Source organism: Nerophis ophidion, linkage group LG11 (genome assembly GCF_033978795.1).
Source record: "Nerophis ophidion isolate RoL-2023_Sa linkage group LG11, RoL_Noph_v1.0, whole genome shotgun sequence".
Lineage (NCBI taxonomy): Eukaryota > Metazoa > Chordata > Actinopteri > Syngnathiformes > Syngnathidae > Nerophis > Nerophis ophidion.
In genome coordinates, this window is record NC_084621.1 from 9,976,603 (window position 1) to 10,004,019 (window position 27,417).

Here is a 27,417-nt window from a genome sequence, read left to right on the forward strand (position 1 = left end):
CCAAGTAGTCGCAAGAAGGATCACTAGTGCCCTCTACCACCACGAGGCGGGAATCATTTAATGACTCATATTTGACACACGCAGCTATGGTATATTAATAAAACATAGCTACTTACTGTTTTTTTTAGCATATTCAATAGTTTGGACCTCAAATCCTACTGAATAGCTCTTAATATTCTTCCCTTTATGCGATTTCAAATGATTGAAATCAGCCTCCTCTATTTTGAAAATGATGACAGGGGAAGTGTTACTCGAGACGTGACGAGTTTGACCCGGCGGTAATTAGAGACAGGTGCATACTATATACCCGGCGAAAATTCAAGGAAATACGGTATCTGCCAATATAACAAGAACATTTGGCTTGTCAATACTTTCCAAAACAAGTAAAATAAGCTGACCTCAATGAACCCCAAAATATCTTCAAAGAAGTATATTCTCACTAATAACAAGTTCACCTTTCTTGATAGACAAAAAAATATATGAGTCCTTTTTTCTCAATATATTGAAAAATCTTCTTAAATTAAGTAAATGCAAGTGCCATTATCTTGATATCATATGCGCTCCGTATTTCTTGAAACCAGCAAACTTCTACTAAAATCTAGTTTACTTTTCTTAATGGAAAGGAAGCAGTTAAGAATATATCTATTGTGCGTGAGAGATAATTTAGGACCAAAACACTTAAAAGAAGTAAAACACTAACATGAAATCTGCTTAGTGAGAAGAATTATCTTATCAGACAGAAAATAATCAAAATATCACCCTTATTTGAGATATTTCATCTTACTCACATTTCAGTTTTTGCAGTCTTTTCTTTCATTTTACTTTCTTAAGCATGTTTGAAATAAACAAAATCGTTACCAACACAATATACTCACAGCTACGACGCCGGGGCCAAAAAGTCCAAACATCGAAGTTTTATTGATTAAGAAATAAATACAGTACTACAAATCAAAGCATGATAATAAAAGTTCATACATTTTCATTCTTACAATTTGATCTCACATAAGCTCCAGCAATTGATTGATTGATTGAAACTTGTATTAGTAGATTGCACAGTTCAGTACATATTCCGTACAATTGACCACTAAATGGTAACACCCCAATAAGTTTTTCAACTTGTTTAAGTTGGGTCCACGTTAATCAATTCATGGTAACTGACTTGGGACCATTGCAAAATGATGTGCGTCCCAAAGCCCCCAGCCTTTGTGTCACTATAGAGCAGGGGTCACCAACGTAGTGCCCGCGGGCACCAGGTCGCCCGTAAGGACCAGATAAGTCGCCCGTTGGCCTGTTCTAAAAATAGCTCAAATAGCAGCACTTACCAGTGAGCTGCCTCTAATTTTAAAATTGTATTTATTTAGTTAATAAATACAAGCTGGTCTCGCTTTGCTGGACATTTTCAATTCTAAGAGAGACAAAACTCAAATAGAATTTGAAAATCCATTAAAATATTTTAAAGACTTGGTTTTCACTTGTTTGAATAAATTCATTTTTTTTTTTACTTTGTTTCTTATACTGTAACTTTCAGAAAGACAATTTTAGAGAAAAAATACAACCTTAAAAATGATTTTAGGATTTTTAAACACATATACCTTTTTACCTTTTAAATTCCTTCCTCTTCTTTCCTGACAATTTAAATCAATGTTCAAGTAAAATTTTTTTTTATCGTAAAGAATAATAAATACATTTTAATTTAATTCTTAATTTTAGCGTCTGTTTTTTCGATATTTCTTCAAACTTATTATAATTAAAATTCAAAAAAATTATTTGTCTTTGTTAGAAATATAGCTTGGTCCAATTTGTTATATATTCTAACAAAGTGCAGATTGGATTTTAACCTACTTAAAACATGTCATCAAAATTCTAAAATCAATCCTAATCAGGAAAAATTACTAATGATGTTCCATAAATTATTTTTTACATTTTTTCCAAAAAGATTCGAATTAGCTAGTTTTTCGCTTTTTTTTTTCGGTTGAATTTTGAATTTTAAAGAGTCGAAATATATTTATAACAATATTTATCTGTTTCTATATATTGTGAGAAATCATTACGATGAACAGTGTTTCCACAAAGATAAATATAATTAATTATTAATAATAACATAGAGTTAAAGGTAAATTGAGCAAATTAGCTATTTCTGGCAATTTACTTAAGTGTGTATCAAACTGGTAGCCCTTCGCATTAATCAGTACCCAAGAAGTAGCTCTTGCTTTCAAAAAGGTTGGTGACCCCTGTTGTAGATGGATAGATAGATAGTACTTTATGATTTTAAACTTGACAAACCAGTCAGTGGCGTTTTTAAATCGTGTTTTTGTCATCTTGGTCTTTTAGCAAAGGTAAAACCGTTTTTTTATCTTTTAACCTTTTTTGAACAAGTCGTGCATGCTTTTATTTCAAGTCGCCTGGTCTACTTAAGCTGGCATTAGCCTAAAAACTCTCTCCCGGTTGCAGTTAGTCCAGAACGCGGCAGCACGACCAGGAAATGGGAGCATATAACCCCAATTCTTGAGACTTTGCACTGTTCATTTTAGAATTGATTTTAAAATCTTGCTGTTTGCTTTTAAAGCTTTGCATGGACGGGCACCTCATTATATCTCGGACCTCATCCAAATTTACACTCCTGCAAGCACTCTGAGGTTCGAGAGTCAGATCCAGCTCGTGGTGCCCAAGACCAGACTTAAAACCAGGGGGGACGAGGCCTTCTAAGCTTTGGACCACTCCATGTTAGAACTGCTCCCACAGTGGAGTGTTTTAAGTCTCGTCTTAACACCCACTTTTATTCTCTGGCTTTTAACACTATGTGAGTTGTGTGCTTCTCTTTGTTTTTAAATTTAGATTTTTATTTATTGTTTTAATTGGTTTTACCCTTTAAAATCGTTTTTAATCATATTTTTTTTAAATAATGGTTTTATATTAATTATTTTTTTTGTCAGTACATTGCTGGCAGGAAGAATAATATTTGAATATTGTTTTTATTATTATTGTGCAGCATTTGGAAACATTTTTGTTGTTTAACTGTGCTATACAAATAAAGTGGATTGGAATGGATGGATGGATGACCGAGAAATAAAAGTGCAATTAATAAAATATTAATCAATCAATCAATCAATGTTTATTTATACAGCCCTAAATCACAAGTGTCTCAAAGGGCTGCACAAACCATAAAAGTGCAATTAATAAAATATTAATCAATCAATCAATCAATGTTTATTTATATAGCCCTAAACCACAAGTGTCTCAAAGGGCTGCACAAACCACAACGACATCCTCTGTACAGAGCCCACATACGGGCAAGGAAAAACTCACCCCCGTAGGACACTCATTGGTACTTTAACTTTAACATCGGTGACAGTTTATTATGAGAAACCTTGGAGAGGACCGCACTAGTGGGCAACCCCGAAAGCAATGAGTAATAATAATAAAATATATAATTGCGTGTATAAGTGCCAGAACCATAGATAAATATTTGTATTATTTTTACTAATAATTATTTTTACTATTGCCTCTTCCACACAGAGTTCTTGCAAAAGTATCGCATCAGGAAAAAACAAAACCCTGCAAAATATCGGATATTACTTCCAAAGGTGGAAAAGTGCCACGTCACCAAAAACGATCGACCTTTGCAATGTTGATTAAAATTCCGACAAGTAAGAATATAATCGTTGCTTACGTCAACGCGTTGGCCCTACAATCAAAACATAATTTACGAAACGCAACACAACCTCCAAAATTGAACACTTGATACTACTTCCTACTTTGAAACATTGTGGGAACCATACAAACTGAATTAAAAGCAACATTTTAACACAATCAACTGTTATATTTGTCTTTAAGAGAAAATGGACCGCAGTAAAACAAAACTAAAATAAAGCAAAATTACTCACCCGTTGAAGATGCTTGACAGAGAATGGAGAAGCAACAGGTGTGCCTTACTGGTATTGAATAAATAAGTGCTATGTTGTGCAGTGATTCTCAAACTTGTACAAATAAAGTGGATTGGAATGGATTGCACAGTTCAGTACATATTCCGTACAATTGACCACAAAATGCTAACACCCCAATAAGTGTTTCAACTTGTTTAAGTCGGGGTCCACGTTAATCAATTCATGGTAGCTGACTTGGGACCATTGCAAAATGATGTGCGTCCCAAAGTCCCCAGCCTTTGTGTCACTATAAAGCAGGGGTCACCAACGCAGGTAGCCCGTAAGGACCAGATGAGTCGCCCGCTTGCCTGTTCTAAAAAATAGCTCAAATAGCAGCACTTACCAGTGAGCTGCCTCTATTTTTTTTAATTGTATTTATTTACTAGCAAGCTGGTCTCGCTTTGCTGGACATTTTTAATTCTAAGAAAGACAAAACTCAAATAGAATTTGAAAATCTAAGAAAATATTTTAAAGACCTGGTCTTCACTTGTTTAAATAAATTCATTTATTTTTTTTTTACTTTGCTTCTTATAACTTTCAGAAAGACAATTTTAGAGAAAAAATACAACCTGAAAAATGATTTTAGGATTTTTAAACACATATACCTTTTTACCTTTTAAATTCCTTCCTCTTCTTTCCTGACAATTTAAATCAATGTTCAAGTAAATAGATTTTTTTTTTTGTAAAGAATAATAAATACATTTTAATTTAATTCTTAATTTTAGCGTCTGTTTTTTTGCTATTTCTTCAAACTTATTATGATTAAAATGCAAAAAAAAATAAAATGTCTTTGTTAAAAATATAGGTACGCCACGGAAACACTTGAATAAAGTACAGTGTTTTATTTTCCTCAATTCAAACAGTGTGAGTGTTCAAACTGTGTAATGCTACAGTGGCTAAAATATTAAATATACTTGTTAAATTGTTTTTAATGAATACTTGGGCCTACTACGCCACTGCATTTTAATGACGCTCACCATAATGATACCTGGAGAGCCACAGTTTTACAAAAATTTGTGAATCTAGGGCTGGGCGATATTTCGATTTACGAGATATATCGCGGATTATATCGCGGACTATATCGTGATATTGGAGTATACGTTCTCACGCGGTTGCTTTTAGCTGCCGGCATTACACTACAGCAGGGGTCGGGGACCTTTTTGGCGGAGAGAGCCATGAAAGTCAAATGTTCAAAATGTATTTCCGTAAGAGCCATATAACATTTTTCAACATTGAATACAACTAAATTCATGCATTTTTAAGTATGACCGACATTTGTAGAGTATAATAAGTCTCTTATTCTTTTTTTAACAACATTGTTATTCTAAAAGTTAACCAATAATAAATATAATACTTCTTACCATTAATGCGACATCTTGAACAGGTGCGGTAGAAAAACGGATGGTTGGATTAAAATGCGTGAGAATGTTTTATAATTTGAACGTTATTTTTGAAACTGTGATTGCCAGCGGAATTATTCATTACTTAAGCAATGTCAGCAAAGATTGATTTGAGAGCCAGATGTTCTCCCGAAATTTGTTTGTCATTCTTGTTTGGTGTGGGTTCACAGTGTGGCACATATTATTAGTAAGAGTGTTAACGTTGTTTAAACGGGCACTCTCAGTGTGACCTGTATGGCTTGCAGTCACTTTTGTAAATCTGCCGGAAGTCACATAGAACATGTGACTGGGGTTCCAAGCTATTTGTAGAGGTTGTCCAGGATGATAAAGGCACGCCCTTATTATTGTTATTATTGTTATTAACCAATAATAAATATAATACTTTTTACCATTAATGCGACATCTTGAACGGGTGCGGTAGAAAACGGATGGTTGGATTAAAATGCGTGAGAATGTTTTATAATTTGAACGTTATTTTTGAAACTGTGATTGCCAGCGGAATTATTCATTACTTAAGCAATGTCAGCAAAGATTGATCTGAGAGCCGGATGTTCTCCCGAAATGTGTCTGTCATTCTTGTTTGGTGTGGGTTCACAGTGTGGCACATATTATTAGTAAGAGTGTTAAAGTTGTTTAAACGGGCACTCTCAGTGTGACCTGTATGGCTTGCAGTCACTTTTGTAAATCTGCCAGAAGCCACATAGAACATGTGACTGGGGTTCCAAGCTATTTGTAGAGGTTGTCGAGGATGATAAAGGCACGCCCTTATTATTGTTATTATTGTTATTAACCAATAATAAATATAATACTTTTTACCATTAATGCGACATCTTGAACAGGTGCGGTAGAAAAACGGATGGTTGGATTAAAATGCGTGAGAATGTTTTATAATTTCAACGTTATTTTTGAAACTGTGATTGCCAGCGGAATTATTCATTACTTAAGCAATGTCAGCAAAGATTGATCTGAGAGCCGGATGTTCTCCCGAAATGTGTCTGTATTTCTTGTTTGGTGTGGGTTCACAGTGTGGCACATATTATTAGTAAGAGTGTTAAAGTTGTTTAAACGGGCACTCTCAGTGTGACCTGTATGGCTTGCAGTCACTTTTGTAAATCTGCCGGAAGCCACATAGAACATGTGACTGGGCTTCCGAGCTATTTGTAGAGGTTGTCGAGGATGATAAAGGCACGCCCTTATTATTGTTATTAGGGTGGACATCAGCAGATGTTCGATAGAACAATTGACCTGAAATTCGGGAGCCTCCCGGAAAAATTGGGGAGGCATTCACACGAAACTCGCATGTTGTCACACCTGGGTGAAGTATTGTCTGGGTTTTGTTTGGTTTCATGTTGTCTTGTCATTTCCTGTTTTATTTTGAAAGGTTAACTCTCCCTCTCGTTTCAGGTCACTTGCCCTTCCTCCTGTTTCACTGGTCTGATGTCTCTCCTGATTGCCTGATTGTGCCCACCTGTGTCACCCTCCCTCATGTGTAGAAATGTCTGGTCTTCCTCTTGTCTTATGCCAGAGTATATCGTCTCGCTACGTGCCTCCAGCCTTGTCCGCAGCCTTGAACCAAGTTTTGCTAAGCATTGCCTTGCCTTATTTATTGATTTCTTTGTTCCCTCTGAGAAAGAGTGATTTTGTTTGTTAAAGTTTTTGGTCAAGAATTTTGTGTCTAATTTCAGTGCTTTGCCGTCTTTTTTCCCCCTCCTCTTGGAGCGCTTTAGTTTGTAGTTTTCTCAGCTTTTTATAGCGCACTTTCCGTTAAAAGTTTCTTGTCTCCTCTGCGTGAGAGATTTACTTTTTTTTTTTTAGCTAATCATAGATTGTTGTTCTTTTGTTAGAAGATTTGTGTGTAATTTTGCTATTGCCTTTTTCCTCCCTATGGAGTGATTTTCTGTTTATTGCGTTTTGCCTATGTCTTTTGTTATCATAGATTCCATAGCCGCTTTGCTTTAATCACTCTGTTCAAAGAGATTTCAAAGAAAACTTAAATAAAGCCTGTGTCAATTGTCCCCCTTCTGCACCTGAGTCCTCATTCTTGCCAAGGTTGAACACATGTAGCACTAACATTAAGTTTCGTATTATGGTGTGGGCCGTGTGTCCGAGACCCCAGGTTTATACATAACACAAAGCAAAGTGTTATTTCATTATAAATTTCAAGAGTCTTGTGGCTCCCATTGTTTTCTTTATTTTCTGAAACTGGCTCTTTGATGTGATGTCGACACATAGAATCATCAAACTGCTGCGATTATATGCATCAAGTCTTCATTCAAGGCTAAGGCGGAATATCGAGATATGGCCTAAAAATATCGAGATATTAAAAAAAGTCTATATCGCCCAGCCCCAGGTGAATTTACGTTCTGATTGGTTACACAATAAGCTGAATTACGAATAGTAGTATTGAGTATTCGGATCTATTCCTATGTAACAGAACCCTTCCCGTTCTACGGTTATTATCACACTCAACCTATTTGCCATCACTACTCTAAATATTGTTCTATCTTCAGGGCCTATTTTTCCCCTCCCAGTTTTCTGTTGAACTTGTGTGCTTGGATTCAGCGGAAGAGGACCGGGACAGAGAGGATAAAAACACTCGCGATGAAAAGGCCTCTCTGGGATGGGGAAGGAAGGGCGGAGGCGGAACCTGAAAGGTGAATAACAGAAGACAAATTGTGCATTTTTCTCGAGGTTAATGTGTTTTTGTTAACTGAGGCGTACTCACCAAAGAGGCTGAAGGTCTTAGTCTGGGTCATGGTGATGTTGGTCACAGGGTTCCTAGCCCTGCACGAGTACTTGGTCTCTACTAGCAGTGACAAGGAGATTTGGACCATGTTGCCGACGCCGATTTCTGACGGTTTGTCGTTTAGGAACCATTTTATTTCGGGTTCTGGCCGGGAATCTGCTTCGCACTTCACAGTGATGGTGAGCTTTTCTTTGTCCAATTCTGGATCTGAGAGAGTCACGCTGAGAGGACCGTCTGAAAGCAGAGGGAAAATGACCAAAATGCTAGATTTTATTCGGCGGGAGACTGAGGGCTGCAACAAAGTGGAGAATACTGAGAGCAAAGCAGTACTACAGTAACAGTTAGAGATGCTACCTCACTAAAAGCATTTAAGTCCCATCTTAAAACTCATTTGTATACTCTAGCCCGGGGGTCACCAACCTTTTTCAAAGCAAGAGCTATTTCTTGGGTACTGATTAATGCAAAGGGCTACCAGTTTGATACACACTTAAATAAATTGCCAGAAATAGCCAATTTGCTCAATTTACCTTTGATAAATAAATCTATATATATATATAAAAATAGGGGTATTTCTGTTATTCATTCCGTCGAACATTTTTTTTCCTTTTACGGAAGGTTTTTTGTAGAGAATAAATGATGAAAAAAACACTTAATTGAACAGTTTAAAAGAGGAGAAAACACGAAAAAAAAGAAAATTAAATTTCGAAACAGTTTATCTTCAATCTTTAAAATTCAAAATTCAACTGAAAAAAATGAAGAGAGAAACTAGCTAATTCGAATCTTTTTGAAAAAATTTAAAAAAGAATTTATGGAACATCATGAGTCATTTTTCCCGATTAAGATTAATTTTAGAATTTTAATGACATGTTTTAAATAGGTTAAAATCCAATCTGCACTTTGTTAAAATATATAACAAATTGGACCAAGCTATATTTCTAACAAAGACAAATCATTATTTCTTCTAGATTTTCCAGAACAAAAATGTTAAAAGAAATTCAAAAGACTTTAAAATAAGATTTAAATTTGATTTTACAGATTTTCTAGATTTGCCAGAATACTTTTTTGGAATTTTAGTCATAAGTTTGAAGAAATATTTCACAAATATTCTTTGTCGAAAAAACAGAAGCTAAAATGAAGAATTAAATTAAAATGTATTTATTATTCTATACAATAAAAAAAATCAATTTATTTGAACAATGATTTAATCACGCTGAGAGGACCGTCTGAAAGCGGAGTGAAAATTACCCTTTTTTTGGGTCAAAATGCTAGATTTTATTCGGCGGGAGACTGAGGGCTGCAACAAAGTGGAGAATACTGAGAGCAAAGCAGTAGTATGGTAACAGTTAGAGATGCTACCTCACTAAAAGCATTTAAGTCCCATCTTAAATCTCATTTGTATACTCTAGCCCGGGGGTCACCAACCTTTTTCAAAGCAAGAGCTATTTCTTGGGTACTGATTAATGCAAAGGGCTACCAGTTTGATACACACTTAAATAAATTGCCAGAAATAGCCAATTTGCTCAATTTACCTTTGATAAATAAATCTATATATATATATAAAAATAGGGGTATTTCTGTTATTCATTCCGTCGAACATTTTTTTTCCTTTTACGGAAGGTTTTTTGTAGAGAATAAATGATGAAAAAAACACTTAATTGAACAGTTTAAAAGAGGAGAAAACACGAAAAAAAAGAAAATTAAATTTCGAAACAGTTTATCTTCAATCTTTAAAATTCAAAATTCAACTGAAAAAAATGAAGAGAGAAACTAGCTAATTCGAATCTTTTTGAAAAAATTTAAAAAAGAATTTATGGAACATCATGAGTCATTTTTCCCGATTAAGATTAATTTTAGAATTTTAATGACATGTTTTAAATAGGTTAAAATCCAATCTGCACTTTGTTAAAATATATAACAAATTGGACCAAGCTATATTTCTAACAAAGACAAATCATTATTTCTTCTAGATTTTCCAGAACAAAAATGTTAAAAGAAATTCAAAAGACTTTAAAATAAGATTTAAATTTGATTTTACAGATTTTCTAGATTTGCCAGAATACTTTTTTGGAATTTTAGTCATAAGTTTGAAGAAATATTTCACAAATATTCTTTGTCGAAAAAACAGAAGCTAAAATGAAGAATTAAATTAAAATGTATTTATTATTCTATACAATAAAAAAAATCAATTTATTTGAACAATGATTTAATCACGCTGAGAGGACCGTCTGAAAGCGGAGTGAAAATTACCCTTTTTTTGGGTCAAAATGCTAGATTTTATTCGGCGGGAGACTGAGGGCTGCAACAAAGTGGAGAATACTGAGAGCAAAGCAGTAGTATGGTAACAGTTAGAGATGCTACCTCACTAAAAGCATTTAAGTCCCATCTTAAATCTCATTTGTATACTCTAGCCCGGGGGTCACCAACCTTTTTCAAAGCAAGAGCTATTTCTTGGGTACTGATTAATGCAAAGGGCTACCAGTTTGATACACACTTAAATAAATTGCCAGAAATAGCCAATTTGCTCAATTTACCTTTAATAAATACATCTATATATATATAAAAAATGGGTATTTCTGTTATTCATTCCGTCGTACATTTTTTTTCCTTTTACTGAAGTTTTTTTGTAGAGAATAAATGATGAAAAAACACTTAATTGAACAGTTTAAAAGAGGAGAAAACACAAAAAAAAAGAAAATTAAATTTTGAAACATAGTTTATCTTCAATTTCGACTCTTTAACATTCAAAATTCAACTGAAAAAAATGAAGAGAGAAACTAGCTAATTCGAATATTTTTGAAAAAATTTAAAAAAGAATTTATGGAACATCATTAGTCATTTTTCCCGATTAAGATTAATTTTTAGAATTTTAATGACATGTTTTAAGTAGGTTAAAATCCAATCTGCACTTTGTTAGAATATATAACAAACTGGACCAAGCTATATTTCTAAGAAAGACAAATCATTATTTCTTCTAGATTTTCCAGGACAACAATTTTAAAAGAAATTCAAAAGACTTTGAAATAAGATTTAAATTTGATTCGACAGATTTTCTAGATTTGCCAGAATACTTTTTTTGAATTTTAGTCATAAGTTTGAAGAAATATTTCACAAATATTCTTCGTCGAAAAAAACAGAAGCTAAAATGAAGAATTAAATTAAAATGTATTTATTATTCCATACAATAAAAAAAAATCAATTTATTTGAACATTGATTTAAATTGTCAGGAAAGAAGAGGAAGGAATTTAAAAGGTAAAAAGGTATATGTGTTTAAAAATCCTAAAATCATTTTTAAGGTTGTATTTTTCTCTCTAAAATTGTCTTTCTGAAAGTTATAAAAAGCAAAGTAAAAAAAAATAAATGAATTTATTCAAACAAGTAAAGACCAAGTCTTTAAAATATTTTCTTGGATTTTCAAATTCTATTTGAGTTTTGTCCCTCTTAGAATTAAAAATGTCGAGCAAAGCGAGACCAGCTTGCTAGTAAATAAATACAATTTAAAAAATAGAGGCAGCTCACTGGTAAGTGCTGCTATTTGAGCTATTTTTAGAACAGGCCAGCGGGCGACTCATCTGGTCCTTACGGGCTACCTGGTGCCTGAGCCCTGAACTAGGCTTTAAATAGACCCCCCTTTTAGACCAGTTGATCTGCCGTTTCTTTTGTTTTCTACTCTGCCCCCCTCTCCCTTGGGTAAAGGGGGGCACAGGTCCGGTGGCCATGGATGAAGTGCTGGCTGTCCAGAGTCGGGACCGCTCGCCTGTGCATCGGTTGGGGACATCTCTGCGCTGCTGACCTGTCTCCGCTCGGGATGGTCTCCTGCCGGCCCCACTATGGACTGGACTCTCACTATTATGTTCGATCCACTACGGACTGGACTTTCACAATATTATGTTCGATCCACTATGGACTGGACTTTCACAATATTATGTTAGATCCACTATGGACTGGACTTTAACAATATTATGTTAGACCCACTATGGATGGGACTATCACACTATTATGTTCGATCCACTATGGACTGGACTTTCAGACTATTATGCTAGATCCACTATGGACTGGACTTTCACAATATCATGTTAGATCCACTATGGACTGGACTATCACACTATTATGTTCGATCCACTATGGACTGGATTTTCACACTATTATGCTAGATCCACTATGGACTGGACTATCACACTATTATGTTCGATCCACTATGGACTGGACTTTCACAATATTACGTTAGATCCACTATGGACTGGACTATCACAATATCATGTTAGATCCACTATGGACTGGACTTTCACAATATCATGTTAGATCCACTATGGACTGGACTTTCACACTATTATGTTAGATCCACTATGGACTGGACTATCACACGATTATGTTCGATCCACCATGGACTGGACTTTCACAATATCATGCTAGTTCCACTATGGACTGGACTCTCACTATTATGCTAGATCCACTATGGACTGGACTCTCACTATTATGTTAGATCCACTATGGACTGGACTCTCACTATTATGTTAGATCCACTATGGACTAGACTTTCACACTATTATGCTAGATCCACTATGGACTGGACTCTCACTATTATGTTAGATCCACTATGGACTGGACTCTCATTATGTTCGATCCACTATGGACCGGACTTTCAAAATATTATGCTAGATCCACTATGGACTGGACTCTCACTGTTATGTTAGATCCACTATGGACTGGACTTTCACAATATTATGTTAGATCCACTATGGACTGGACTCTCACAATATTGTGTTGGATCCACCATGGACTGGACTTTCACAATATCATGCTGGTTCCACTATGGACTGGACTCTAACTATTATGTTCCATCCACTATGGACTGGACTTTCACACTATTATGCTAGATCCACTATGGACTGGACTCTCACTATTATGTAGGATCCACTATGGACTGGACTTTCACAATATCATGTTAGATCCACTATGGACTGGACTATCACACTATTATGTTCGATCCACTATGGACTGGATTTTCACACTATTATGCTAGATCCACTATGGACTGGACTATCACACTATTATGTTCGATCCACTATGGACTGGACTTTCACAATATTATGTTAGATCCACTATGGACTGGACTTTAACAATATTATGTTAGATCCACTATGGACTGGACTATCACACTATTATGTTCGATCCACTATGGACTGGACTTTCAGACTATTATGCTAGATCCACTATGGACTGGACTTTCACAATATCATGTTAGATCCACTATGGACTGGACTATCACACTATTATGTTCGATCCACTATGGACTGGATTTTCACACTATTATGCTAGATCCACTATGGACTGGACTATCACACTATTATGTTCGATCCACTATGGACTGGACTTTCACAATATTACGTTAGATCCACTATGGACTGGACTATCACAATATCATGTTAGATCCACTATGGACTGGACTCTCACTATTATGTTCGATCCACTACGGACTGGACCTTCACAATATTATGTTAGATCCACTATGGACTGGACTTTAACAATATTATGTTAGATCCACTATGGACTGGACTATCACACTATTATGTTCGATCCACTATGGACTGGACTTTCAGACTATTATGCTAGATCCACTATGGACTGGACTTTCACAATATCATGTTAGATCCACTATGGACTGGACTATCACACTATTATGTTCGATCCACTATGGACTGGATTTTCACACTATTATGCTAGATCCACTATGGACTGGACTATCACACTATTATGTTCGATCCACTATGGACTGGACTTTCACAATATTACGTTAGATCCACTATGGACTGGAGTATCACAATATCATGTTAGATCCACTATGGACTGGACTTTCACACTATTATGTTAGATCCACTATGGACTGGACTATCACACGATTATGTTCGATCCACCATGGACTGGACTTTCACAATATCATGCTAGTTCCACTATGGACTGGACTCTCACTATTATGCTAGATCCACTATGGACTGGACTCTCACTATTATGTTAGATCCACTATGGACTGGACTCTCACTATTATGTTAGATCCACTATGGACTAGACTTTCACACTATTATGCTAGATCCACTATGGACTGGACTCTCACTATTATGTTAGATCCACTATGGACTGGACTCTCATTATGTTCGATCCACTATGGACCGGACTTTCAAAATATTATGCTAGATCCACTATGGACTGGACTCTCACTGTTATGTTAGATCCACTATGGACTGGACTTTCACAATATTATGTTAGATCCACCATGGACTGGACTTTCACAATATCATGCTGGTTCCACTATGGACTGGACTCTAACTATTATGTTCCATCCACTATGGACTGGACTTTCACACTATTATGCTAGATCCACTATGGACTGGACTCTCACTATTATGTAGGATCCACTATGGACTGGACTCTCACTATTATTTTAGATCCACTATGGACTGGACTCTCACTATTATGTTCGATCCACTATGGACTGGACTCTCACTATTATGCTAGATCCACTATGGACTGGAGTCTCACTATTATGTTAGATCCACTATGGACTGGACTCTCACACTATTTTGTTGGATCCACTATGGACTGGACTCTCACACTATTTTGTTAGATCCACTATGGACTGGACTCTCACACTATTTTGTTAGATCCACTATGGACTGGACTCTCACTATTATGTTGGATCCACTATGGACTGGACTCACACTATTATTTTATATCCACTATGGACTGGACTCTCATTATGTTCGATCCACTATGGACAGGACTTTCAAAATATTATGCTAGATCCACTATGGACTGGACTCTCACTGTTATGTTAGATCCACTATGGACTGGACTTTCACACTATTATGCTAGATCCACTATGGACTGGACTCTCATTATGTTCGATCCACTATGGACCGGACTTTCAAAATATTATGCTAGATCCACTATGGACTGGACTCTCACTGTTATGCTAGATCCACTATGGACTGGACTCTCACTATTATGCTAGATCCACTATGGACTGGACTCTCACTGTTATGTTAGATCCACTATGGACTGGACTCTCACTATTATGTTAGATCCACAATGGACTGGACTCTCACTATTATGTTAGATCCACAATGGACTGGACTCTCACTGTTATGTTAGATCCACTATGGACTGGACTTTCACAATATTATGCCAGATCTACTACGGACTGGATCCTCACACTATTAACTAGATCCACAATGGACTGGACTCTCACTATTATGTTAGATCCACAATGGACTGGACTCTCACTGTTATGTTAGATCCACTATGGACTGGACTTTCACAATATTATGCCAGATCTACTACGGACTGGACCCTCACACTATTAACTAGATCCACTCGACATCCATTGCACCGGTCGCCCGGGGGAGGGGGTGCCCACATCTGTGGTCCACTCCAAGGTTTCTCATTGTCATCCCATTGGGTTGAGTTTTTTCTTACGCTGATGTGGGATCTGAGCAGAGGATGTCGTTGTGGCTTGTGCAGCCCTTTGAGACAATTGTGATTAAGGGCAATATAGATAAACTTTGATTGATTGATGGATACTTGGTTATACTCACCTCCATTTGGGGTTTCCACTTTAGAATTACAGATACGGAAAGGAAATGGATGAGCTAAGTGGAGTTGGTTTTGCACTTCCAATTAGCACCTGTGTTTACTTTTCATCATGTGGTGGGGTAGCTTCATTTTACTTGAAAGGAGACTGAGGGCAGCAAAGTGGAGACTGTGGCGTACAATACTTGTCCAGAACAAAGCTGCACTCGGTTCTCGTTTGATTTCCACTTCAAATTACTACCTGACTGTGTTTACTTTTTGTTGTTAGGTAGTACATAGAATAATTTTACTTGAAAGGAGACTGAGGGCAGCAAAGTGGAGACTGTGTCGTACAATACTTGTCCAGAACGAAGCTACACTCGGTTCTGGTTTGATTTCCACTTCAAATTATTACCTGACTGTGTTTACTTTTTGTTGTTAGGTAGTACGTAGAATAATTTTACTTGAAAGGAGACTGAGGGCAGCAAAGTGGAGACTGTGTCGTACAATACTTGTCCAGAATGAAGCTGCACTCGGTTCTTGTTGGATTTCCATTTCAAATTAGTACTTGACTGTGTTTACTTTTTGTTGTCAGGTAGTACGTAGAATAATTTTACTTGAAAGGAGACTGAGGGCAGCAAAGTGGAGACTGTGTCGTACAATACTTTTCCAGAACTAAACTGCACTCTGTTCTTAATGGATTTCCACTTCAAATTATTACCTGACTGTGTTTACGTTTTGTTGTCAGGTAGTACGTAGAATAATTTTACTTGAAAGGAGACTGAGGGCAGCAAAGTAGAGACTGTGGCGTACAAAACTTTTCCAGAACTAAGTTGCACTCGGTTCTTGTTTGATTTCCACTTCAAATTAGTACCTGACTGTGTTTACTTTTTGTTGTCAGGTAGTACGTAGAATAATTTTACTTGAAAGGAGACTCAGGGCAGCAAAGTGGAGATTGTGGCGTACAAAACTTTTCCAGAACTAAGTTGCACTCGGTTCTGGTTTGATTTCCACTTCAAATTAGTACCTGACTGTGTTTACTTTTTGTTGTAAGGTAGTACGTAGAATAATTTTACTTGAAAGGAGACTGAGGGCAGCAAAGTGGAGACTGTGGCGTACAATACTTGTCCAGAATGAAGCTGCACTCGGTTCTTGTTGGATTTCCATTTCAAATTAGTACTTGACTGTGTTTACTTTTTGTTGTCAGGTAGTACGTAGAATAATTTTACTTGAAAGGACACTGAGGGCAGCAAAGTGGAGACTGTGTCGTACAATACTTGTCCAGAACGAAGCTACACTCAGTTCTGGTTTGATTTCCACTTCAAATTAGTACCTGACTGTGTTTACTTTTTGTTGTCAGGTAGTACGTAGAATAATTTTACTTGAAAGGAGACTGAGGGCAGCAAAGTGGAGATTGTGGCATACAAAACTTTTCCAGAACTAAGCTTCACTCGGTTCTGGTTTGATTTCCACTTAAAATTAGTACCTGACTGTGTTTACGTTTTGTTGTCAGGTAGTACGTAGAATAATTTTACTTGAAAGGAGACTGAGGGCAGCAAAGTGGAGATTGTGGCGTACAAAACTTTTCCAGGATCAAGCTTCACTCGGTTCTGGTTTGATTTCCACTTCAAATTAGTACCTGACTGTGTTTACGTTTTGTTGTCAGGTAGTATGTAGAATAATTTTACTTGAAAGGAGACTGAGGGCAGCAAAGTGGAGATTGTGGCGTACAAAACTTTTCCAGGATTAAGCTTCACTCGGTTCTGGTTTGATTTCCACTTCAAATTAGTACCTGACTGTGTTTACGTTTTGTTGTCAGGTAGTATGTAGAATAATTTTACTTGAAAGGAGACTGAGGGCAGCAAAGTGGAGACTGTGGCGTACAATACTTGTCCAGAATGAAGCTGCACTCGGTTCTTGTTGGATTTCCATTTCAAATTAGTACTTGACTGTGTTTACTTTTTGTTGTCAGGTAGTACGTAGAATAATTTTACTTGAAAGGAGACTGAGGGCAGCAAAGTGGAGACTGTGTCGTACAATACTTGTCCAGAACGAAGCTACACTCAGTTCTGGTTTGATTTCCACTTCAAATTAGTATCTGACTGTGTTTACGTTTTGTTGTCAGGTAGTACGTAGAATAATTTTACTTGAAAGGAGACTGAGGGCAGCAAAGTGGAGACTGTGGCGTACAATACTTGTCCAGAATGAAGCTGCACTCGGTTCTTGTTGGATTTCCATTTCAAATTAGTACTTGACTGTGTTTACTTTTTGTTGTCAGGTAGTACGTAGAATAATTTTACTTGAAAGGAGACTGAGGGCAGCAAAGTGGAGACTGTGTCGTACAATACTTGTCCAGAACGAAGCTACACTCAGTTCTGGTTTGATTTCCACTTCAAATTAGTACCTGACTGTGTTTACTTTTTGTTGTCAGGTAGTACGTAGAATAATTTTACTTGAAAGGAGACTGAGGGCAGCAAAGTAGAGACTGTGGCGTACAAAACTTTTCCAGAACTAAGTTGCACTCGGTTCTTGTTTGATTTCCACTTCAAATTAGTACCTGACTGTGTTTACTTTTTGTTGTAAGGTAGTACATTAATCAATTTTACTTGAAAGGAGACTGAGGGCAGCAAAGTGGAGACTGTGGCGTACAATACTTGTCCAGAATGAAGCTGCACTCGGTTCTGGTTTGATTTCCACTTCAAATTAGTACCTGACTGTGTTTACCTTTTGTTCTTAGGTGGTAAATAGAATAATTTTACTTGAGAGGAGACTGAGGGCAGCAAAAAAAGCCAAGCACTGCAGCAAAGTGTAGACCAGAGCCCAAGTAAACGCTAGAATGGGTAGAGTCCCTGCCAGGTGCTAGGCAACGGGCTAAGTACTACAATTTGTTCGGTCTGGTTCTTCAGTACTCACAGTTGACCAGGAGCTCGTACGGCGGACTCTCGTGAGGACCAATCAGGTTGCTGGCGACACACCTGTACTCGTCGTCGTCGGAGCGCATCAACGGGGTGAAGAAAAAGCTGTTGTCCACCAGGTGGTAGTAAGTGTGGTTGTCGGCGGACATGTTCGTTCCCACGTAGGTGCCGTTCTTCTCCCACTGTATGGAGTCGTAATGCCCGTCCACCACGCAGGTGAGCGTGAAGTTGTTGCCGTCGATGGGAATCGTGTCGTTCATCACCATCACCGACTTGATGGCCTCTGAGGATGACAAAGGACAGTTGGACTTCATTCCAAAACTACAAACCCCATTTCCATATGAGTTGGGAAATTGCGTTCGATGTAAATACAAACGGAATACAAAGATTTGCGAATCCTTTTCAACCCATATTCAGTTGAATATGCTACAAAGACAACATATTCGATGTGCAAACTGATAAACTTTTTTTGTTGTTGCAAATAATCATTAACTTGCCGCACTCTTTTTTTACGAAGCCACGCTGTTTTAACGTGCTAAATGTGGCTTGGCATTGTCTTGCTGAAATAAGCAGGGGCGTCCATGAAAAAGATGCCGCTTGGATGGCAGCATATGTTGTTCCAAAACCTGTATGTACTTTTCAGCATTAATGGTGCCTTCACAGATGTGTAAGTTACCCATGCCTTGGGCACTAATGCACCCCCATACCATCACAGATGCTGGCTTTGCGTCGATAACAGTCTGGATGGTTCGTTTCCTCTTTGGTCCGAAAGACACAATGTCGAATATTTTCAAAAACAATTTGAAATGTGGACTCGTCAGTCCACAGAACACTTTTCCACTTTGCATCAGTCCATCTTAGATGAGCTCGGGCCGGCGGCGTTTCTGGGTGTTGTTGATAAATGGCTTTTGCTTTGCATAGTAGAGTTTTAACTTGCACTTACAGATGTAACCACCAACTGTAGTTACTGACAGTGGTTTTCTGAAGTGTTCCTGAGCCCATGTGGTGATATCCTTTAGAGATTGACGTCAGTTTTTGATACAGTGCCGTCTGAGGAATCAAAGGTCACGGTCATTCAATGTTGCTTTACGTGGAGGGATTTCTCCAGATTCTCTGAACCTTTTGATGATATTATGGAGCGTAGATGTTGAAATCCCTAAATTTCTTGCAATTGCACTTTGAGAAACGTTGTTCTTAAACTGTTTGACTATTTGCTCACGCAGTTGTGGACAAAGCGGTGTACCTCGCCCCATCCTTTCTTGTGAAAGACTGAGCATTTTTTGGGAAGCTGTTTTTATACCCAATCACGGCACCCACCTGTTCCCAATTAGCCTGCACACCTGTGGGATGTTCCAAATAAGTGTTTGATGAGCATTCCTCAACTTTAGCAGTGTTTATTGCCACCTTTCCCAACTTCTTTGTCACGTGTTGCTGGCATCAAATTCTGAAGTTAATGATTATTTGCAACAACAAAAAAGAAGTGTTTATTAGTTTGAACATCAAATATGTTATCTTTGTAGCATATTCAACTGAATATGGCTTGAAAAGGATTTGCAAATCATTGTATTCTGTTTATATTTACAGTACATGTTCTGGTCTTACATAAGGATTGTGCATGATAGGCAAAATTCCCCCAAAAGTGCATGAACATGGTTGGGTTGAAAATACTTTTTAAGAAGATAAACGACATGCATTCAAATAAAACATGTTAGTGCAAGAATGATGGAGCAATCCTGGATTCTCACCTTTGACCGTGAGCGCCAGGGACTTGGTGCTGTTCCTTTTCAACAGCGGGTTTTGGGCCATGCAGGTGTAATTTCCACTCATGTTCAAAGATAGAGAACTCGACACAAACACGGAGCTGTTGGCCACAATGGAGCCATTGTGCAGCCAGTAGAAGTGGCTGGGGGGCACCGACACGGCGGAGCAGGAGAAGTTTACAGATTGTCCCTCCACGGCCAACGCTGGCCCATAAACCATTAGATTTTCCGGTCCAACTGCAACAAAAACATATTGTATATCAGTGTCTATAACAGGGGTCTCAAACTCAAATACAGAGTGGGCCAACATTTTAAACGGAACTGGGCGGTATAGCTCGGTTGGTAGAGTGGCCGTGCCAGCAACTTGAGGGTTGCAGGTTCGATTCCCGCTTCCGCCATCCTAGTCCCTGCCTTTGTGTCCTTGGGCAAGACACTTTACCCACCTGCTCCCGGTGCCACCCACACTGGTTTAAATGTAACTTAGATATTGGGTTCCACTATGTAAAGCGCTTTGAGTCACTAGAGAAAAGCGCTATATAAATATAATTCACTTCACTTCACAACGATTTTAATTTTCCTGAAGGAACTCTCCTGACGGAATAAATAAAGTACTATCTAATCTAATCCAACAAAGCCAAGGTTGAACAAATAAACCTTTTAATAGGGATCCAAACAAGTTTTGCATTGAATATTGAAGAAGCAAGGCTTATATAACTTTATAGTGACATGCAGAATTGAGTTTCAAATAATAACAATATTTAAAAAAATATCAATGGCATATCAAATAAAATAAAAATAAAAATTGAATGCCTCTTTTCTATTTGCAGCCTTCTGAGGTAAATATCAAAATACACTTTTTCCACGGGCCAATAATACATTTGAAAGCAAAATAACAATAAGGAATGAATCAAACATTCAAGCCTTGAAAGTAGCAAGAGAAAGTGAATGAAAACGTTAATTATTGCTCAGTTTGTTACACTGATTTGCTTAAAGGGGAGCATTATCAGCAGACCTATGTAAGCGTCAATATATACCTTGATGGTGCAGAAAAAAGACCATCTATTTTTTTAACCGATTTCCGAACTCTAAATGGGTGAATTTTGGCGAATTAAACGCCTTTCTGTTTATCGCGCTGGAGGCGATGACGTCAGAATGTGACGTTGCCGAGGTAACACACCCACCATTTTCATTTTCACATTACAAACACCGGGTCTCAGCTCTGTTATTTTCCGTTTTTTGGACTATTTTTTGGAACCTTGGAGACATCATGCCTCGTCGGTGTGTTGTCGGAGGGTGTAACAACACTAACAGGGAGGGATTCAAGTTGCACCACTGGCCCCAAGATGCCAAAGTGTCTGCCGCCAGACCCCCATTGAATGTGCCAGAGTGTCTCCACATTTGACCGGCGATGCTAAGGCAGACATGGCACAGAGATGTATGGATAACCTGCAGATGCATTTGCAACGATAGTCAACGAAATCACAAAGGTGAGTTTTGTTGATGTTGACTGCCAGCTAATTGATGCTAACATGCTACGCTAATCGATGCTAACATGATATTTACGGGCGGTGCTAAAGCAGACATGGCACAGAGATGTATGGATAACCTGTAGATGCATTTGCAACTACATTACGTTTCCTTCCATCCACGTTTAATGCGAAACAAACACTTACCAATCGACGGATTTTAGTTGCTCCAGTGTCAAAAGATGCAAAAGTCCTGATCGTTTGGTCCGCACATTTTACCGGCGATGCTAACGCAGCTATTCGGCCATGCTATGGCTATGAATAGCGTCAATAGCTATTCGCTCAATAGCTTCAGTTCCTTCTTCAATATGTTCATACTCCAACCATCTGTTTCAATACATGCGTAATCTGTTGAATCGCTTAAGTCGCTGAAATCCGAGTTTGAATCCGAGCTAATGTCACTATATCTTGCTGTGGTATTCCCATTGTTTGTTTACATTGGCAGCACTGTGTGACGTCACAGGGAAATGGCCAGTGGTTTCGAAGATAGCGAAAGTAAGGCACTTTAAAGCTTTATTTAGGAATATTCCGTGACCGGTAAAATTAAAAAAAAAACTTAAAAAAATACAACAAGCCACTGGGAACTGATTTTTATTGTTTTCAACCCTTTTGAAATTGTGATAATGTTCCCCTTTAAACAACGCTTATATAACCTAATATTGCAAAATCAACTTTCAAAAAACAAACGAAAAAAGATCACAGAAATAAAATTTCAATAAAAAAATGTAATGCCTCTTTTCTATTTGCAGCCTTCTAATGTAAATATCAACATTAGCTTCTTCCACGAGCTAATAAATTTGAAAATAAAATAATGATGTGGTCGGGGTGTCAGGCTAGGACTGTGGATGTTTGTGCTTCCTTGATGCAAGGATGATGTGGGACTAGTCAGGCATGAATGTAAATACATGATATTTATTAAATAAACAAACAAACTACAAAAAGGCGAACCAAGGACGCGCTCTGTGGCGGATAATAATCTATACTATACTTAAAACAAAACAGCACAATGGCATGACTATATACAAACAAAACAAAACTAGCACAATGGCATAAATACAAAAACTTACACGGCATGGAACTGTGGACGAGGTGCAGCATGGGTAGGGTGCGTGCGCATGTGAGAAGATCCCAGAATGATGAACAGAAAGAAAATTACTTATATACTGGCTGTGATAATCAGGAACAGGTGCGGGACTGAGGGCAGGGGCGTGAGAAGGTGGGAACTAATACGTTGGCATGGAAACAAAACCAGGAAGTGTAAAACGTGACTGAATGTCCAAAAATCAAAAACATAACATGACAAAACAAAACAAAACATGATCCATAGGTGTGACACGGGGTTGGGGAGTGGCGGGGTTTGGTGGATATTGTAGCGTCCCGGAAGAGTTAGTGCTGCAAGGGGTTCTGGGTATTTGTTCTGTTGTGTTAATGTTGTGTTTCGGTGCGGTTGTTCTTCCGATTTGTGTTTGTCATTCTTGTTTGGTGTGGCTTCACAGTGTGGCCCATATAGTGTTAAAGTTGTTTATACGGCCACCCTCAGTGTGACCTGTATGGCTGTTGATCAAATATGCCTTGCATTCACTTGTGTGTGTACAAACCGCATATATTACGTGACTTGGCCAGCACGCTGTATGTATAGAGGAAAAGCGGACGTGAAGACAGGTTGGGGAGAACGCCCAAAATTTTTGTCCGGGGAGAAATTCGGGAGAATGGTTGCCCTGGGAGATTTTCGGGAGGGGCACTGAACTTCGGGAGTCTCCCGGGAAAATCAGGAGGGTTGGCAAGTATGAGTATAAGCGGTGAATGCCGCTGTATAATCCTGGCGGGCCAGCTCTAATGTTAATTTGATATTGCCTCAAGGGCCAAACGAAATTACACGGCGGGCCAAATTTGGCCCGCCGGCCAGAGTTTGACACCCACGGTCTATAAGTTTCCTTTAAAAGTGTGGAGGGAAACATATTTTCTCATTGAAGTTATCAGTAGAGTTCACTGAGTAGATCTAGATTAGCGGAACATGTGATATCTAACAGCAGTGAATTAAATCATAGTCAAACAAAAGAAAAGTTGTTCCCATGTCTTTCAATGTACAATCATTTTCTGGAAAGGGAAAAAAAAAAACACCCGGTGGCATTAGACAGCTTTGTAACAGTCATGGTATCTGTAAAGCTGGCGACCTTTATGTTGGAGTTCAACCGGAGAATGACGCCACAAATTTACTATACCAAAGGCTAATTGGTACACAAGAGGTAGAAATAACATACACACTATTTGTGTGTATCTATGCATTTCAATAAGGAATAAATTACATTTTAAAATAATACCTAATGAATATGTCTGTCACTCAATGTATTATTTTTGCAATTAAGTGTAATTATTTCGATGTTAAAAAATATGTTACACCATTTGATATTCTCATAAATATGATGAAAAAAATAAGAATAAAATACTTATGCACAAATAAAGTAGTAGTAAAGAACAGGTGTTCTCAAATGCGGGTACGCGTATCCCTGGGGGTACTTGAAGGTATGCCAAGGGGTACGTGAGATTTTTTTTTAAATATTCTAAAAATAGCAACAATTCAAAAATCCTTTATGAATATGTTTATTGAATAATACTTCAACAGAATATGAATGTTAGTTCATAAACTGTGAAAAGAAATGCAACAATGCAATATTCAGTGTTGACAGCTAGATTTTTTTGTAGGGATGCACCGATTAATCGGTAACCGAATATATTCGGCCGAATATGGCAAAAAAAAGCCACATTTGGCCTTCGGTGGAATGAGTTAAAAACAAGGCCGAATAGTGGCGTGTGACGCAATTTTTTGACGCGGTGACGCAATCAACCAACGTGCGGTGACGTTGGGATATGTTGTGTACCTGTATAAGTGTATGAGGTTACAAGCACACACTTATTGAGATTTACTTAAGCCTTCTGTTTACATTATTAGCATATCTACTGTGGCTTTTGCTAAAAGGACAATAATTAATTTGTTGTGGGTTTATCCACTTTAATGCACTTTATTTTTTTTTGGAATGCATGTTTTGTTTGAAGGCCTAATATAAATGAAAAACTTTGTGCTTTTTTTGAAAAGCAAAGACTACTGGAATATTAAAAAAATGTCAATATTCAATAAAAAAATTACTTTATTTGAAAAACATGTCTAAATATTTATTCTAGGGTATTTATGCAATATTAAAAAAATTGTGAAAAACTGCATTCATTATTCGGTATTCGGCCAAGCGTTTAAATTTTATTCGGCTTCGGCCACAAATTTTCATTTGGTAAAGAATCTGGGTATTATCTTCGACCCAACTCTCTCCTTCGAGTCACAGACTAAAAGCGTTACTAAAACGGCCTTCTTTCATCTCCGTAATATCGCTAAAATTTTCTCCATTCTGTCCACTAAAGACGCCGAGATCATTATCCATGCGTTTGTTACGTTTCGTCTCGATTACTGTAACGTATTATTTTCGGGTCTCCCCATGTCTAGCATTAAAAGATTACAGTTGGTACAAAATGCGGCTGCTAGACTTTTGACAAGAACAAGAAAGTTTGATCATATTACGCCTGTACTGTATATACCTTTATATACATATATACATACATATATATCTATACTGTATATACCTTTATATACATATATACATACATATATATCTATACTGTATATACCTTTATATACATACAGTATATACCTACATATATATCTATACTGTATATACCTTTATATACATATATACCTACATATATATCTATACTGTATATACCTTTATATACATATATACCTACATATATATCTATACTGTATATACCTTTATATACATATATACCTACATATATACCTATACTGTATATACCTTTATATACATATATACCTACATACATACCTATACTGTATATACCTTTATATACATATATACCTACATATATATCTATACTGTACTGGGGGGGGGGGGTTGCCCACATATGTGGTCCTCTCCAAAGTTTCTCATAGTCATCACTGTCACCGACGTCCCACTGGGTGTGAGTTTTCCTTGCCCTTATGTAGGCTCTACAGAGGATGTCGTTGTGGTTTGTGCAGCCCTTTGAGACACCAGTGATTTAGGGCTATATAAATAATAATTAATTGATTGATTGATTGAATTCCAAGACTGTATATATCGGTATGGGTAATTAAGAGTTGGAAATTATCAGAATATCGGATATCGGCAAAAAAGCCATTATCGGACATCTACAGCACCAAGTAGTGAAATCCATGATTTTTAAGGTTTATATGTATAAAATCAGCTAAAACGCTAACAGAGAAGTTGAGCATGCATACCGTATTTCCTTGAATTACCACCGGGTCAAACTCGCTTCCTAAAATAATTAGCGCATGCTTAGTATTACCGCCTGGTCAAACTCGTGACATTTCCCCTGTCATCATTTTCAAAATGGAGAAAGCTTATTTCAATACCGGTAATTTGAAATCGCATAAAGGGAAGAAGATTAAGAGCCATTCAGTAGGATTTAAGGTCCAAGCTTACATCACACTCAAATTTTTACTGCATACCTTTGGTAAGCGGCCGGAATGAGAATCAGCACCTCCAAATCCGAGTCCATGGTTCTCTCCCGGAAAAGGGTGGAGTGCCATCTCCGGGTTGGGGAGGAGACCCTGCCCCAAGTGGAGGAGTTCAAGTACCTAGGAGTCTTGTTCACGAGTGGGGGAAGAGTGGATCGTGAGATCGACAGGCGGATCGGTGCGGCGTCTTCAGTAATGCGGACGTTGTATCGATCCGTTGTGGTGAAGAAGGAGCTGAGCCGGAAGGCAAAGCTCTCAATTTACCGGTCGATCTACGTTCCCATCCTGACCTATGGTCATGAGCTTTGGGTCATGACCGAAAAGATAAGATCACGGGTACAAGCGGCCCAAATGAGTTTCCTCCGCCGTGTGGCGGGTCTCTCCCTTAGAGATAGGGTGAGAAGCTCTGCCATCCGGGAGGAACTCAAAGTAAAGCCGCTGCTCCTCCACATGGAGAGGAGCCAGATGAGGTGGTTCTGGCATCTGGTCAGGATGCCACCCGAACGCCTCCCTAGGGAGGTGTTTGGGGCACGTCCAACCGGTAGGAGGCCACGGGGAAGACCCAGGACACGTTGGGAAGACTATGTCTCCCGGCTGGCCTGGGAACGCCTCGGGATCCCCCGGGAAGAGCTAGACGAAGTGGCTGGGGAGAGGGAAGTCTGGGCTTCCCTGCTTAGGCTGCTGCCCCCGCGACCCGACCTCGGATAAGCGGAAGAAGATGGATGGATACTTCGTTTGGGAACATCTCATGGTTTCGCCACCTGGTGGCAGGTGAGTCACCGCCTCCCTTGCCTCCCCTGACAGCTCGTCACTGGAGTGCTGGGATTTCATGTGAACAATTTTATCGGTCACCGTGACCCGTTCAGCATTTTCATCCTTTCAATGTGACAAGGCTGAATTTATTTGCGGCATGTGACGCTTGTGAACCTGTAAAAAAAAATCATAAATTCTCCGCAAAATTGTTTAAAGCGCAGGGAAAACAAGTGATGGATGGATGGACCTTTGGTAAGTGCCGGAGT

General features: G+C 38.0%; 1 protein-coding gene across 1 annotated transcript in view; it reads right to left on the bottom strand.

Moving 5' to 3' along the window:
- Positions 1 to 899: 899 nt before the first annotated feature.
- The window catches only part of ceacam1 (CEA cell adhesion molecule 1), an 87,125-nt gene continuing 60,607 nt past the window's right edge, over positions 900 to 27,417 (bottom strand). The window contains exons 15-18 of the mRNA XM_061916605.1: positions 20,294 to 20,545; positions 18,547 to 18,831; positions 8,049 to 8,303; positions 900 to 7,970 (exon numbers count right to left, since the gene is read on the bottom strand). Of these exons, the coding sequence (XP_061772589.1) occupies positions 7,882 to 7,970; positions 8,049 to 8,303; positions 18,547 to 18,831; positions 20,294 to 20,545 (881 nt within the window). The 3' untranslated portion in view covers positions 900 to 7,881. The remainder of the gene's footprint in view (positions 7,971 to 8,048; positions 8,304 to 18,546; positions 18,832 to 20,293; positions 20,546 to 27,417) is intronic.